At 41.9% G+C, this 16858-nt stretch overlaps 1 protein-coding gene across 2 annotated transcripts; it reads right to left on the minus strand.

Annotated features, from left to right (window-relative positions):
* Window positions 1–4962: 4962 nt before the first annotated feature.
* LOC123995645 (probable G-protein coupled receptor 132) lies at window positions 4963–12514 on the minus strand. 2 transcript variants are annotated; one of them, XM_046299295.1, is made up of 2 exons: window positions 12363–12514; window positions 4963–8360 (listed from the first exon to the last, which is right to left on the minus strand). In XM_046299295.1, the coding sequence occupies exons 1-2, from the start codon at window positions 12403–12405 to the stop codon at window positions 7282–7284; spliced, it is 1122 nt and encodes a 373-aa protein (XP_046155251.1). In that variant the 5' UTR covers window positions 12406–12514; the 3' UTR covers window positions 4963–7281. The 2 variants fall into 2 exon arrangements, with proteins under 2 accessions (XP_046155251.1, XP_046155252.1); XM_046299296.1 differs by lacking the exon at window positions 12363–12514 and adding an exon at window positions 12094–12232.
* Between the last annotated feature and the right edge of the window lie 4344 nt (window positions 12515–16858).

The raw sequence follows: 16858 nt of genomic DNA on the forward strand, positions 1-16858 counted from the left end.
CAAAAAGAATGGTATGGCGCCATTACCGTTCCAATTTTATGGAAGCTTGCTTCAGAGCTCGGGTATTTTCTGTATACCAGGGAGCTAGTTTCTTATGACAAATGTTTTTGGTTTTTAGGGGTGCGACTGCATCTAGGGTATTGCGCAAGGTTCAATTGAGTTCCTCAGTTAGGTGGTTAGGAGGGAGTCTGGAAGGGCATCTAGGAATCTTTGGGTTGTCCGAGAATTTATAGCACGACTTTTGACGATCGTTGGTTGGAGTCTGAGCAGATTATTTGTTGTGATTGCAAATGTAATATAAAGGTGGGTCCGATAGTCCAGGATTATGAGGGAAAACATTCAAATCCACAACATTTATTCCACGGGACAAAACTAGGTCCAGAGTATGACTGTGACAGTGAGTAGTTCCAGAGACATGTTGGACAAAACCCACTGAGTCGATGATGGCTCCGAAAGCCTTTTGGAGTGGGTCTGTGGACTTTTCCATGTGAATATTAAAATGACCAAAAATTATAATATATCTGCCATGACTACAAGGTCCGATAGGAATTCAGGGAACTCGGTGAGGAACGCTGTATGTGGCCCAGGAGGCCTGTAAACAGTAGCTATAAAAAGTGATTGAGTAGGCTGCATAGATTTCATGACTAGAAGCTCAAAAGATGAATTTTATTTTTTTGTTGTAAATTGAATTTTGCTATCGGAAATGTTAGCAACACCTCCGCCTTTGCGGGATGCACGGGGGATATGGTCACTAGTGTAACCAGGAGGTGAGGCCTCATTTAACCCAGTAAATTCATCAGGCTTAAGCCATGTTTCAGTCAGGCCAATCGCATCAAAGGCTTGCAGCACAGCTATCCTCACCATAAAGCGATAGTTTTCCTGTATATTAGGAGTACAGCGACTGCAATTAGAAGGCATCATGTTAATGTTACTACTTAGCTTCGGCTGTTGGAGGTCCTGACGAACCATGTCTTGATAAAACGTCCGGAGTGAAAAAGTTGAATGAAAAAAAGTATAAACGGTAATTAAAAAGTAAAAACCGTAAAGTTGTCAGGTAGCAAAGTAAGGTTGGCAACAAAACGCAAAGTAACACGTAAACAAGTCTGTAAGTTGTGACCAGACAAGCCCTCAAAACTATTTAGAAACAGGACAGGGGAACGTTGTCAACAACTGTTCCCTCCTCACTCTTCTTCAACCCAAGTCCACACCACACCCTTTTCCAGTCAGCTCTGCTCTGTTTATCTCTCACCCCCATACCTTGCCAAGCCTGCCTGGAGACAGGGGTTACGAGAGGGTGGGGCTGAACAGTGTAGTCAGGTGAATGATGCATAAATGGCCACCAGCTGAGATTGAGGACCCCTCAAAGCCCCCGTAGGCCATTAGGCTGTCCAGACAGTTGCCAGTGCCACTGTCACTGCCACCCAGCTCTCAGACTCAGACAGACGGGTACATTAACAACAAACACCAGCCGGACCAAGTAGAAGGCTGGCAAAGGGGAGGGGCTGGGGTGTTCCCCCTGAGCAGAGGAGGGCCCTATTGGCTGTTGCCCGGTGCTGGGTACTTAAATATTCATCAGGGTCCAATTAAGCAGGCTGTCTTGGTCATTTAGTGGATTAAATATTCATAAGATGTGTGTGGTAGGAGTGGCCGGATGCACCAGATGACCGTTTCTCTGTCCCGGTCACACCGTATGACCTGTGTAGTTATCCCACTATGATTTAGTGGAGTGCTGTGGTGGTGGGTATGTGTCCTTTTGCATCCCCTTGGCCATTCTCTGTAGTATGATGATGTGATCACGCTTTGTTAGTGATCATGTGTTTGTTTAAAATAAAGAATGGTCAACCCTCATGTTATTACCAAATCCTTCTTTTTTTAAATGTTGATGTAATACTCTTTTCGGACTAATACATTTCATGGCATTACCAACTTCTTTTCTATTTTCCTGAAGCCATTTGATTGATATTACCTGTCGACCAGATGCTATACATAAGAGTTGCCCTTTTGCCTCCTTGTCCGATTATGCTTGACATAGTAAAAACACATCCCAGAGCTTTCTATTTTAAAACCTATTATTTATGACCACTGTACAGTATATTCAGGACTTCCTGGAATCAGGCTGACGAGGTGGAAAGTCTGTTTGATAAGTCCATCAATCTCTCAGCAGAATAATTGAATAGGCCTGTTAATGCTGCTCAGACAGTGGTTGTGTTGGTGGGGGAGAAAACGTCCACAAATAGAATATGCATCACATTATGGAACACAAACACTCTTCACAGACACATCACAGGTTCACACACTTAAATGCACGACTATCCTATTTTTCCACCATGGAAAACTGTCAGTCCTTCAAATACAGCACACTAAGATAAACATTCTGTCAAAATCAAATCATAATGAATTATTGTAATCTGGGATGGAATGGCAGTAAGCTATATCAATAGAGCTGAGTTGTAACTGGGATACACAGGTGTTATGCTAGTGTGAGAGGTGAGGCATGTTTTACTGACATGGTGAGGGTCTGAAATATCAGTCGAATGAAGCACGTAAACTGAGTGACTGCGCTTGTGTTATGCACTGTGTGCATGATGACACAGGCAGGGCATGAAGATGATTGGCAAGTGAGAGAGAAAGAGTTCTATTAAACATAATTATATTAAGCATTAATTATTTATTTTATGCATGTGCCTATTCCTTTGAGGAGATTGTACACAGAGCTGCCATTGTGGATACTTTTCTTTCACGTTTCCCATGAGAAACAGAGTTGCAGTGAAATCTTGGTTGACTCTGTTTTTGTAAGAAAATGAAAAGACACTTCAAGCATGTTGCTGTTGTAATTATGAATGATATCCTCCCTAGATGTGGAACAATCTCTGCTGGGATTTCTTCTTTACTTTTGATGAACTGTCAAAAACAGTTGAAGTCGGAGGTTTACATACACCTTAGCCAACTACATTTGTACTCAGTTTTCACAATTCCTGACATTTAATCCTAGTAAAAATTCCCTGTCTTAGGTCAGTTAGGATCACCAATTTATTTTAAGAATGTGAATATGTCAGAATAACAGTTGAGAGAATTATTTTTTTCAGCTTTTATTTCATTCATCACAATCTCAGTGGGTCAGAAGTTTACATACACTCAATTAGTATTTGGTAGCATTGCCTTTTAAATTGTTTAACTTGGGTCAAATGTTTTGGGTAGCCTTCCACAAGCTTCCCACAATAAGTTGGGTGAATTTTGGCCCATTCCTCCTGACAGAGCTGGTGTAACTGAGTCAGGTTTGTAGGCCTCCTTGCTCGCACACGCTTTTCCAGTTATGCCCACAAATGTTCTATAGGATTGAGGTCAGGGCTTTGTGATGGCCACTCCAATACCTTGACTTTGTTGTCCTTATGCCATTTTGCCACATCTTTGGAAGTATGCTTGGAGTCATTGTCCATTTGCAAAACCCGTTTGCGACCAATATTTAACTTCCTGACTGACTTGAGATGTTGCTTCAATATATCCACATAATTGTCCTCCCTCATGATTCCATCTATTTTGTGAAGTGCACCAGTCGCTCCTGCAGCAAAGCACCCCCACAACATAATGCTGCTACCCCCGTGCTTCACGGTTGGAATGGTGTTCTTCGGCTTGCAAGCATCCCCCTTTTTCCTCCAAACATAACGATGGTCATTATGGCCAAACAGTTCTATTTTTGTTTCATCAGATCAGAGGACATTTCTCCAAATGTACGATCTTTGTCCCCATGTGCAGTTGCAAACCGTAGTCTGACATTTTGATGGCGGTTTTGGAGCAGTGGCTTCTTCTTTGCTGAGTGGCCTTTCAGGTCATATGTTTCAGGACTTCTTTTACTGTGGATATATATACTTTTGTACCTGTTTCCTCCAGCATCTTCACAAGGTCCTTTGCTGGAGTTCTGGGATTGATTTGCACTTTTCGCACAAAAGTATGTTCATCTCTAGGAGACAGAACGTGCCTCCTTCCTGAGCATGGTCCAATGGTGTTTATACTTTTTGTACAGATGAACGTGGTACTTTCAGGCGGCTGAACCAGACTTGTGGAGGTCTACAATTGTTTTTATGAGGTCTTGGCTGATTTATTTCGATTTTTCCATGATGTCAAGCAAAGAGGCACTAAGTTTGAAGCTAGGCCTTGAAATAAATCCACAGGTACACCTCCAATTGGCTCAAATGATGTCAATTAGCCTATTAGAAGCATCTAAAGCCATGACATAATATTCTGGAATTTTCCAAGCTGTTTAAAGGCACAGTCAACTTAGTGTATGTAAACTTCTGACCAACTGGAATTGTGATATAGTGAATTATAAGTGAAATAATCTGTCTATTAAACAATTCGAAAAACAAGTTTGAAAAATGACTTGTGAAATGCACAAAGTAGATGTCCTAACCGACTTGCCAAAACTATAGTTTAACAAGACATTTGTGGAGTGGTTGAAAAACGAGTTAATGACTCCAACCTAAGTGAATGTAAACTTCTGACTTCTATCACCAGCGAAACCACATATAGTAATTCATACACGCAGTATCATTAACCATTGAATTAAATCTGTCCACCTTAATGAACTTTGTTTACATAAATGTGAGAACCAAAATGAAGGCCTGGGAAGAGCTAGACCTAACAGTTTAATGTATTCTTTGTTAGCGAAAACGAAAATGAGAAAAGTTCCACACCACAAGCTTACCGGATCCTCTTTCTGTTGACACAGCTCTTAAACACATTTTCATCTGCACGTTCAGAGATTAAGATCATTTGTGACACTAACGAGAGTTTTTTCCATCTCACGAAAGAGTGCCAACTAAAAAATCTGACAGTGTATTAGTGCAGGAATGCTTTTTTTGGTGCTATTTTATGTGTTACCCTTTTAGTGTGAAACTCCTCACCAGTAATAGAAAGATACATATGTACAGACATCCACTTCAATAATGAAACTGAAATGAGACATTTTACTTCAAATGTTTACTTAGAAATGTTCAGAAACAGTATAAATAATATTCAAGAAGTGCAATTTTCTAATAAAAAGAACAAACTTTTGCTTTTTTACAAACGTTTACAATGGTCTGCAATATAGGAGGAAAAACACCAAAGTATATCAAATGTTATATTGCGACTATAAAAGGTTATATGAAGATTATGTCTTGACTTATATTTACATTGTTACAAAACACTTAACACCTAAAACATGACGAATACTACAATTGTTCTTGTTTTCAAAATACACTTGATTAAAGTTTAAGAACATGATGTAGATCTATGCATCTACTGTGAAACACAATATCTATGTATTGCAACATAACATATTGGATTAGCTTTTGCACGATTTACTTAACAAATACTGTTCCTCCAAAGGAAGACACATTATTTCATAGAAAAGCTTCAGTAATAGACAGTTTTGTAGAAGCTTCTCACTCCTACATTAGCAGCAGAGAGGCAAGTTTCAAACGTGTCTTTCATATGGACACGAATAACTGCTGAGTTTGTCAAAACATTGGCAAGCCCTTAATCTGGAGATGAAGAGCAAAACATGACGCAGAAATGAACTTAACGTTAATGTCTCAGATCAGGGCCTCGTTTCCCAGCTGTGATGTAACTTAAAGGTCCAATGCAGCCATTTTTAAAAATCTCAAATCTTAAATCATTTCTGGGTATCAATTAAGTATCCTAATGTGATTGTTTTCAGTTAAAATGGTCAAAAAGAAACAAAAACATAGCTTCTTAGCAAAGAGCAATGTCTCAAGCAAGAATTCTGCTAGGACTGTCTGGGAGTGGTCACCGCCTTGTGATGTCACCAGACAGACCAAAACTCCATCCCACCCAAATAGACAGACACTTCAGGCAATCTTTTCAAACATCTCTAACATTAAAGGGTACCAGAATAATTTCACAGTATTATTCCATCTTCATGGTGTGGAAATATATACAAATCATGTTTTTGACTGCACTGGGCCTTTAAGCATTACGACGATCGTACCAGATGAACCTTTCTTTACAACCTGTTTAGTGTTTTCCAAACAAACACACAGAGAGGGCGTTCTCTAAGTGCGTTGTAAGACCATGTGTCGATACTGATAGGATCCAAAGAAAAGCAGCACTGTTCTCGGATCAGCTTTCTCCATTCAATACATTGGCATTAGAATTATTCCACAATACTGAAGACGGATCAGCTCCTAGAGAGATTTTACCACCTATGGCTGCAAATAGGCAATTGAGGCTGCTTATTATGTTTACCCAATAATAATGCACTAAATTACAGATAGGGCACATCATTACGCACATGCTGTCACAGAAACAGTAGCCTAGTCGCAAAATACAACTCAATTGATTCAATGCTACAAAGGCTCTGGGGAATCAAGGCCTTGTGTGATAACTCACAAACAATCAGGGATAGCTAACAAGGCGTTAGGCTACAATATGCTGTCCTAACATTAGAAAATGTTACCAAGGTGACATCGTCCACTGAACCCCCTTTCATCCTCAAAAGAGTCCGAGTTAGTCTTACCAAAAACAATAAATCTGTAGCTAATAATATTGACGTTTTTTCCTAATTCTACATCTATCTAAGGTGTGTTTATGAAAATCGTAATGTGCACGAACATTTGCTAGCTAGCTAGTGTCTGCTTGCTGGCTGAACCAACTTGCTGGCTGAACTCAGATCCATCCATATGATGAAACTAAGGGATGCTAACAACGCCAGTTCACAGAGACACTCAGATCTTTCACTTCACTGTATTTCACTTCACTGTATGTCAAACAAAAACCAATGACTGCAAAGGTAAACAAACCATACAACTCTATGCACAGTGAGTGCGTCAAACAATTTCCACAGAAAATTTGACAAAAAACACATTTACTTGATAAACAGTGCAGGTGCAAAGTTGGATAACAGAATGATGGTTTGTGCTGTTTGTGCCGTCATTCTCTTATCAAACTTTGCAACATTTGCCGTTAGACAGATGGCTCCTGGCAACTGCGAGTCTTGTTAGAATGATGCCATCAATAGGGAGAGGTTGCCCCTACTTGAACCGTTTCAATGATATCATTTCAGATTTGAGTCAGATTCTGGGATAGATGGATTACATCGTCCCCCATTGCTCTTGCTATGTTTGGGGTTCCACCTGGCTCTATGCTGATTCTGTTTCATTTTCCAGAGTACCTGCAAGTCACCAGTCCAGGGTTCTTTCAGTAGTCACACCTGCATATCCCCCTGGCTCCCATAGTTTGAGCATACATACTGTACATCGAACCCCTAACCTTCCTCTGCCATCAACGACCATGCTTTTCCCCCTCTTGTGTGGCGGCCGCCACTTCTGACGAGTTCTTGGAGTTGTGCATCTTGTGCTGGCTGCTGTCGGTGGAACGTGGCCGCAGGGTGGTTCGCCCGCAGAGGCCTGCAAGGCCGCGACGTAGCTCCTTGCGGATGTTGTCGCTGGAAAGCACATAGAGGATGGGGTTGATGGCGCTGTTGAAGGTGGACAGGCCCAGGGAGATAGTGTAAGGGGTATAGAGGCTTTCCTGGAAATGGCAATTCTGCAGCTCGGGGAAGTGGAAGGTGACCGCACGCAGTAGCAGAATGACATGGTATGGCGCGAAGCACACCAGGAAGAGGACCACCACGGCGAACGCCAAGTAGCGCACCCGCTCCTTCTGGCACTGCCTTAGCCCTGTGCTAGCCTGCACGTTGGCCAGGATGGCACGGTTAGTGACCACAAGCACAACCAGGGGGAACAGGAAGCCAATGACAAAGCGGGCATAGTTGAAACCCGTCACAGTGGACGTGCCCTTGCCTGGCTCGAAGCAGCGCCGCTGCCCCTCTGCCGCATCGCCCTCTGGCATGGTAAACACCGGCACGTGGCCCACGAACACCACCAAAACGATGGCCACGGTAACTGCAACCGCCAGTCTCTGTCGCCGAAGGCCGCGCGACTCCACGGCGTAGACCACGGCCACGTATCTGTCACTGGAGACGCAGCACAGCAGGAAGATGCTGATGTACATGTTGTTGAAGAAGAAATAGCCTGTCACCTTGCAGGCCATGGAGCTCCAGCGCCATTGGTGGCCCGCGTTCACGTAGTTGGCCCACATGGGCAGGGTGCAGAGGTACATAAGGTCACACACAGACAGACTCAACAGGTAGATGCCCAGGACATTTTTGCGGCGCACCTGGAGGAAGGTCAGGTAGACAGTAACGATATTGGCAGGCAGCCCGATGACCAGCACCAAACTGTAAAGCACCACCAGGGGCACGCGGTCCTCTTCGTAGTTCGGGGTGCACGGGGGAGCATCAGTGCTCCAGTTGATGGCAGCCACGCTGGTCTGAGTCACAGTCGGGTCATGCATGGTGTCTGAAGGGTAAAGAGAGAGAGGGGAAAAAAGAAGTCACATTTCCCATTTCAGGATGCCAAAATGCATGTAAATACAAATGAGGAAATCACAAGATTAACTCTAAATCACTCTATTTGCAGACCCTATTTCCAGAGACTTTTCCAGGTTATTCATATTGGCTGGATATCTGCAGAACAAATCATGCTTATAGATGGCCTTTGGTTGTAAGGCAACTTAATAAAGGTATTTTAATATTGATCACAATTAGAGTTTTAATGGTTTATTTCAAAGCTTTTCTTTGGTCTTTGTCTTCTGTTAATGTGATAGACTTTACCTAACTAACATACACAAACAGAGACATAATTACCCTCTGTATTCACAGGAAAGGCCATATAACCCTCCCTTAGGGGCCACTAAAGGACCAATGAGTAAGTTGCTCAAGGATACAGAAGCTGAGTCATATGCATTGTGGGTCACATGCACGATTATGTGCGACTGTCCAAAAGTGGCAACATGGTTTATAGTCAGCCCTCGGCTTTATGAAAATGTGCATGTGAGTTGTCAAGGAATATTCAGAAAACATTGCACTTAGCATGTTGAGTTGTTAGCATGTTAAAGCTCTTCTTTGCTGATAAACAATTAGCATGCAACCAAAGACAACACGGTAAACAAGTAATATCACAACTCCATCAGAGGCTAAAATATTGACCCTGGTTGATGTATCTCAACTGAAACCTACTTTCTGTTAACTAACCTCGATGACATTCTATTCTTGACCAGAGTGGAAGAATGGAAAAAAATGGAAGAGAACGCACTGAAACAAAAGAGGGACCTCGAACAGAAGCGCCCATTTTCGTTTTCCGTTGTGTGAACACAACCCTAGGTTTGTAAAGGGAGACAGTACTGGACTGCCCCTTTAGATGTCTGGCTTCCTCACGGTTTGTTCTTTACTTTAACGTTAGGGGCTGTTTCCACTGTAGCCCTATACTTCTCTTTCTGGGGATTGCCTCATACTTTCTGAGAGAAATGGTGTCCTTTCAGAAATTGCTTTCCAAATGAAGCTATATCTAGACCTAATTGTAACACCGCCCGAGAGTATTTCTCTCCCTCCTCTCAGAAATAGTTTTTCAAATACTTGTAACACTGCTCATTCTTCTATACTGAACAAAAATGTCAACGATTTTACAATTAGGCCCTATATCGATTTCACATGACTTGGCAGGGGAGCAGCAAGGCTGGGCCTGGGAGGGAATAGGCCCACAAACTTGAGAGCCAGGCCCACCCAGTGGGGAGCCCGATGTGAAGGTACTGGGCTGGTATGGTTACACGTGGTCTGCATTTGTGAGGCCTGTCGATATGAACATAACACTCTGGTGGACATTCCTGCAGTCAGCATGACAATTGCATGCTCTCTCAAAACTTGAGACTTCTGTGGCATTGTGTTGTGTGACAAAACTGCACATTTTAGTGCACTTTTTTGTCCCCAGCACAAGGTACACCTATGTCATGACCATGCCGTTGAACCAACTTCTTGATATGCCACACCGGTCCGGTGGATGGATTATCTTGGCAAAGGAGAAATACTAACAGGGATGTAAACACATGTGTGCACAAAATGTGAGAGAAATACGCTTTTTGTGCATATGGAACATTTCTGGGATCTTTTATTTCAGCTAATGAAAAATGGGACCAGCACTTAACATGTTGAATTTATATTTTTGATCAGTATAATTGTATTATTTAACCTTTTCATCCCCTCTTTGCTTAGCAACATCTGTGCCTGAAAAGAAAGACCACAACATAAATCTAACCACACACACCCACACACAACAGAGCTCTAACCGTATGAGGTGTAGGCTACGGACAGCTTTTAACCACTCCTAGCAAAACAACAACTCTAAACCAGAACCCACCCCAACCAGTTCTCTCTTGCTCTCGCTTCCGCCTCTTATCCAAGCCCCCAAGCTTAACAAGGCATCTCCTGAAAAATTCATCACACATCTCAGAGGAGAAAGGAGGGGAAATGCTGTAGATGGAAAAACAAGTGCACCACTTAACACTGATGACATGTGAATGATAGATATCATAGTCATCAAATATATTAGATTAGAATAAATCTGAAATCTAATGAAGATTTATACCTACAAATTACTGAGATTGGAGGAGGTTTTGCAATTAATCAATGAATGAGGACATGATGAATTAGGGTATTTTTGAACAACATACTAGACAACTGGTGATACAACATACTAGACAACTGGTGATAACCAGTTCAGGCATTTTAATTGTTGAGTGACCTGAGTACAAAGGAGTGATTTAATTCAACTTCACCCTAAGCCAAGGCAAAGAGAGTCTTACATCTAGCTTGCGTTATTTTTTAAACTGAAAATGTCTGAGGTTTAACCCTGCAGTCACACAGCTGACAGTCCCTGTGATGTGCTGAGGAGACATGGTTCAACCCAGTTTTTACTTGAAACAGTCTTTACTTGATAAAATAACATAGTCACTTCAGAAATGAGTATGGGTCAAGAAGCCTTGTTTTACCATTTTACTTGTGACCGGTACAATCACCGCGAACAAGAGCAACACTCATCTGTGGCTGTTCAATATCGATGCTTAAATAAGTGATTGTTCATTTCCCAGTTACATTTAAAATAAGATGGCTTAATGAATGGATCACTACAGGATTGGAAAAACAAGCCTCAGGGAGCCGCTGCCTGGCAAGTGAGACAAGGAGCTGGTACTGTAGATTAGACAAATGTACATTTGAATCATTAATACAGTACTACAAGTAACGTATATTAATTTTACATGAAATTTACCATTCGGAATTCATAGCCCAGGCTGTATAGCTCCTATTGAACAATGACATTGGTTCAGTCAGTGCATTGACATTATATATATATATATAAAACACTGAACAATGTATATATATTTATTATCTCTGAAACCAAGCTTGTGCCTGAAATAGAATCCCCACTAGATAGACACTTTGGATCGATATTGAAAGAAAGCGGGGTTACTCGGCCTGATGTAAGGCTTTGTCTTCATTGTGTTACATGCTCTGTTTCCTGACACACATCAACCGTTAAGGAGGACACGATTACTTTCGGAGAAAAAGTAACATTTTCTCAATGTATCGCCTGCCATACGTGAGAGGGATGCACGCTCATTTCACACCCGTTAATCTCGGTGCTCCGGACATATTTGGGGAGAGGAGGTCTCAGGGCCTCTTTCAACTCACTTGATAGTTTGAATGGGAGGCATGTGGGTCGTGTAGATCTACATTGTATCTAGGCTAGCCAGTGTACGGGATGGGACACACATGATTATGAAAATAGGGTTAAGATATAACTGGCCGAGTTTTCGTGTCTTGGCCTCTTTCAGTAGCATTCCTTCCCTCTGGACAGAATTAGTGTCACATTACTTGACATCAAATGTCAACAAGTCAACATGTATTTTTATAAACAACATGCACTACAAGGTTACAACAACAACCTGACCGATGAAGAGGCATTGCCAGACAATTTCAATTAAACTTACAATGACATATATTCATTACATATCGATAATCCCTTTGTTTCCAATAACAAATAACACACTAAATCAACAAGGTGGCAAGCTGAACAGCTACGTTATGCTTGCTTATTTTATTGGGCACTTAATACTGAATAGCCGCCTAGAATGTATAATCACAATTGCTTTCTAATACTAAAAAAAATATAAGAAAGCAGGCTAACCACCAATACTCACTATTTTATTTCATTTCCAGGTATGGGTAAAATTATCCAATATCGGCTACAACAATAACAGCTAATGCAGCAGACCCCCAACTGAGTTCTCAACCACCCACCCATACATGAATGAGTGACTATTGCTCGTGACTACCAGTGACTGAGGTGACCTGCACTGCGAAGGAACGCGCACTAACGACCTGGACCAGAGCTGATGTTAAATCAATCATTTCCTAAAAGTTACAATTATCACCATCACACGTATCAACATTTGTCAGACAAACTCACCGTTTAGCTGTATCGTCTCTTGAAATCTGTAAAAAGTGTTCATTCATTGTTGTCTGCAAGAGATGCTTGTTCCATCTTCATACATGCTCCATTCAGAAACCGTTAAAAAGCTGTCTGCACGTCCACCTACGCGCGCAGGGAGGTCTTAGTCCTCGCGCTCTCAAGTGTCACGTGGTTTGATATAGTAATATCAAGTGACAGACAATGATTTATTTATTGCTCCAGTGAACTCTGGCTACCACCTCCTCATAAATTGCAATTACTTATTGAAAAAGACATGCATAAGCACATGCAATATTTTTTTTGTGCTGTATACAACTACATTTATTTTACCTGCTTGACAATCTGGCTTTATATAACAAATCTCTACAATATAAATGAATAGTGTACATATGTGGCTATTGAATTAATCCAACATTTCGTTTTAAACAACAAAACAATAACCCTACAATAAATTAATCGGGCTACATGCAACCGAGCTACAAAAGTGAATAGCCTACAGACAATAAACTCCACTGATAACAGACTAGTAAAGTTGACTATTTGAATTTCGGTTGGATTCAGAGCTCAATTTGTAAAACAAAACCTGGTATCATTTACTCAATGGTTAATGATTATAAAGTGCAGGCCATTGCACAATATGTTAGAGCCAACACCAGGAGCCATATCTGAGCTAACTGCTCTGAAATGTCTGTTGATGTTCTTTACTTAGTCTTCTGTGTAAAAACAGAAGGACATGCATTAGTGTTAGCATTTAGACACTGCCGAAGGATATTGTTTAAGTAATTAAATAGACTATGGCAATGGTTAGTGGGATCACTGCATGTGTTGTTCTGAACTTGCCCCATCCCTGAACATACTTGCAGCCTAAAAACTTAGATAAAATTGCACAAAAAAATGGCCAAAAATAAGACAGCACAGAGACATGTTTTCAAAAGCTCTAGAGGAACTGAAAGAATAAAAGGAGAAAGAATTCTCAATCCAAATAACTTACATTCCATTCCAAGATGGCGTAGCAGTCAGACGTCTTTGCCGCCGTCTTGTCGTGTCCCATGTATATATCTTTTTATATATTTTTCTTCGCAAATCTTTTTTCTTTTTTTCTAAACCTCAACTTCAAAATACTCTCCTGCAACCCGCCTCACCCAATGTGGTGTGGATCTGTTTTTTCTAAGGTATTTTTCTTTACTTCTGAACCGGAATCCCCCAAGAGAAGCTAGCCAGCTCACTAGCTACTAGCTAGTAGTCAGCTAACCACTACTAGCGGTCATCAGCTAACCTTTAGCTCGGAAAAATCTCGCCAGTTTGCAGAACGCAATTCAAACCATAGCATACCGGACCTATTTTCTCTCCATATCCCCAGATTCCTACCGGAAGCTCTGAACCTTTTCACCTGGATCATCGCAGCTAGCTAGCTGCAATCCGAGTGGCTGCTCCTGGCTAACGTCTCTGTCTCGAAGCAAGCACCAATTAACCTGGAGCTAGCCCATGCTCGGCCCATCTCCCGGCTAGCTGAAGAGGTCCATCAGCCACTCTGGGCCTACTGTATTATTGATTGTATGTTTGTTTATTCCATATGTAACTCTGTGTTGTTGTATGTGTCGAACTGCTTTGCTTTATCTTGGCCAGGTCGCAGTTGCAAATGAGAACTTGTTCTCAACTAGCCTACCTGGTTAATTAAATAAAGGTGAAATAAAAATAAATAAAAAACAATACCTATTTTGCCAATTGGCCCGGACCCCTTTTACTGACAGTAAGGAGCTCCTTCACGACTGGACTACCGACATAATCTGCCCGAGGTGGGTTATTCAGTCTAAAGCATATCGGACTGTTAGCTGAATAGGTTCATTGGCCAATTTCTTGGGCCACTATACCTATTTTGCCAATTGGCATGGACCCCTTTTACTACACGAAGCCCTGCTTATCCATCACGACTGGACTACTGACTAATCTGCCCGAGTTAATTTTTTCTCCAACATGCCCATCTGTCGCGACGTCCCCTGAATGCCCATCTGCTAGCTTGCAAGCCCCGGTCTGCTAGCTGTCTGAATCGACGCGTCTCCAGGCAGCCCAACTACTCACTGGACCCCTATGATCACTCGACTACACATGCCTCTTCCCTAATGTCAATATGCCTTGTCCATTTCTGTTCTGGTTAGTGATTATTGTCTTATCTCACTGTCGAAGCCACTAGCCCTGCTCAATATGCCTTAGCCAACCCTTTAGTTCAACCTCCCACACATGTGGTGACATCAGCTGGTTTACATGTTTCTAGAGACAATATCTCTTTCATCATCACTCAATGCCTAGGCTTACCTCCACTGTATTCACATCCTACCATAACTTTGTCTGTACATTATGCCTTGAATCTATTCTATCGCGCCCAGAAACCTGCTTCTTTTACTCTCAGTTCTGAAAGTAATAGACGACCAGTTCTTATAGCCTTTAGCTGTACACTTATCCTACTCCTCCTCTGTTCCTCTGGTGATGTAGAGGTTATTCCAGGCCCTGCAGTGCCTAGCTCCACTCCCATTTCCCAGGTGCTCTCATTTGTTGACTTCTGTAACCGTAAAAGCCTTGGTATCATGCATGTTAACATTAGAAGCCTCCTCCCTAAGTTTGTTTTATTCACTGCTTTAGCACACTCTGCCAACCTGGACGCCCTAGCCGTGTCTGAATCCTGGCTTAAAAAGACCACCAAAAACCCTGACATTTCCATCCATCCAACATTTTCTGACAAGATAGAACTGCCAAAGGGGGCGGAGTTGCAATCTACTGCAGCGATAGCCTGTAGAGTTTTGTCTTACTATCCAAGTCTGTACCCAAACAATTCGAGCTTCTACTTTTAAAAATAAGTCTCTCACTGTTGCCACTTGCTATAGACCACCCTTTGCCCCCAGCTGTGCCCTGGACACCATATGTGAATTGATTGTCCCCCATCTATCTTCAGAGCTTGTGCTGCTAGGTGACCTAAACTGGGACATGCTTAACACAATCCTACAATCTAAGCTTGATGCCCTCAATCTCACACAAATTATCAATGAACCTACCAGGTACATCCCCAAATCCGTAAACATGGGCACCCTCATAGATATCATCATAACCAACCTGCCCTCTAAATACACCTGCTGTTTTCAACCAAGATCTCAGCGATCACTGCCTCATTGCCTGCATCTGTAATGGGATTGCGGTCGAACAAAACCCCTCATCACTGTCAAACGCTCTCTAAAACACTTCAGCGAGCAGGCCTTTCGAATCGACCGGGCCCGGGTGTCCTGGGAGGATATTGACCTCATTCCATCAGTAGAGTCACTATATGTACAGGCTGTACTGCCCAGCTTCGCCCTATACCACCTAATTCGGACAACAGATCAAGACTGTAATTAACCAAATTGGGTGTATTAGTTCTAGGCTGGAACAAAAGCCTGCACGCATGTCTGCCCTTCAACGTAACTCAGTGGTCATTGACTCTGACTTTCCTCTAAATCAGTTACTCGTACCTCTGATTTAACTAATTCAGGTTTTTATGTGTAGCTGATTAGTAAACTCTAGTGTGTACTGTAAGTGTTGCGCTAGAGGCAGTCCATGGTTGGTAATACAAAAGCTCTCAGATCATGTGACTGAGGCCAACCTGTGATGATGACTATAGATGACTGATTATGACTGTAGGGTGAAGTTGCCCATAGACACGATACTGCTTTACTTTAGCAATTTTCCCACTAATGGTTCAGGTTAGGATTGGGGGAGGGGAAGCCGATCCTAGATCTGTACCTAGGGGAAATTTCACCCTAGAGCCTATTTTACCGAGTTACTGAGGATTTCCTCGATCTTCTTGTCCTCAGGCAAACCTCTCCACGTCTCCCCAGTACAAAATCAACTGATGCTGGTCCTTCAGCAAAAGAACCACCAATCAATCAATCACGTTACATAACAATAAATAGAATGTGGGTCGTTCCACGAATAGAGTAACCAGCTAACAAACATTCCAACAACTTTAGAGAACCTTCCCTTAAGAGTCTCATTAGGTCATTAACTAATATTTTAATAGTACTGTTCCTGTTATGTGCAAGGAATATTTCCAAGAGACCATTCCCTTAATGTCAAATAGAACTTACCCAGAATGTGTTTACCATGTTATCAGATATTAACGTTCTATACTCGTTAAATGAGACCATTGCAATAACAGTCATGTTTCAAGTTCTGTGGATTAAGAGAATATTCCATCAACATCCCACCAAATAACATGGCGCAGCTCAGAGTAAATATTTATTGCATTTTCCTTTTCCAAATGGGTGGTAATTTAGAATGCAATAGATACTGTATTTACGATAGCCCAGCTTATTCCCTTTGTTCCTCAGTCTTCCCGCTCCTTCACTCGAACCAGCCCCTTTTCTTTTGTGTAACAAGCTTTCATATCTGTTCAGCCCGCTATTCCCCTTTTCTTTTGTGTAACAAGCTTTCATATCTTCAAGTGCAGATTCACCTGCATTTACCAA

The sequence above is a fragment of the Oncorhynchus gorbuscha genome, linkage group LG14 (genome assembly GCF_021184085.1).
Source record: "Oncorhynchus gorbuscha isolate QuinsamMale2020 ecotype Even-year linkage group LG14, OgorEven_v1.0, whole genome shotgun sequence".
NCBI lineage: Eukaryota > Metazoa > Chordata > Actinopteri > Salmoniformes > Salmonidae > Oncorhynchus > Oncorhynchus gorbuscha.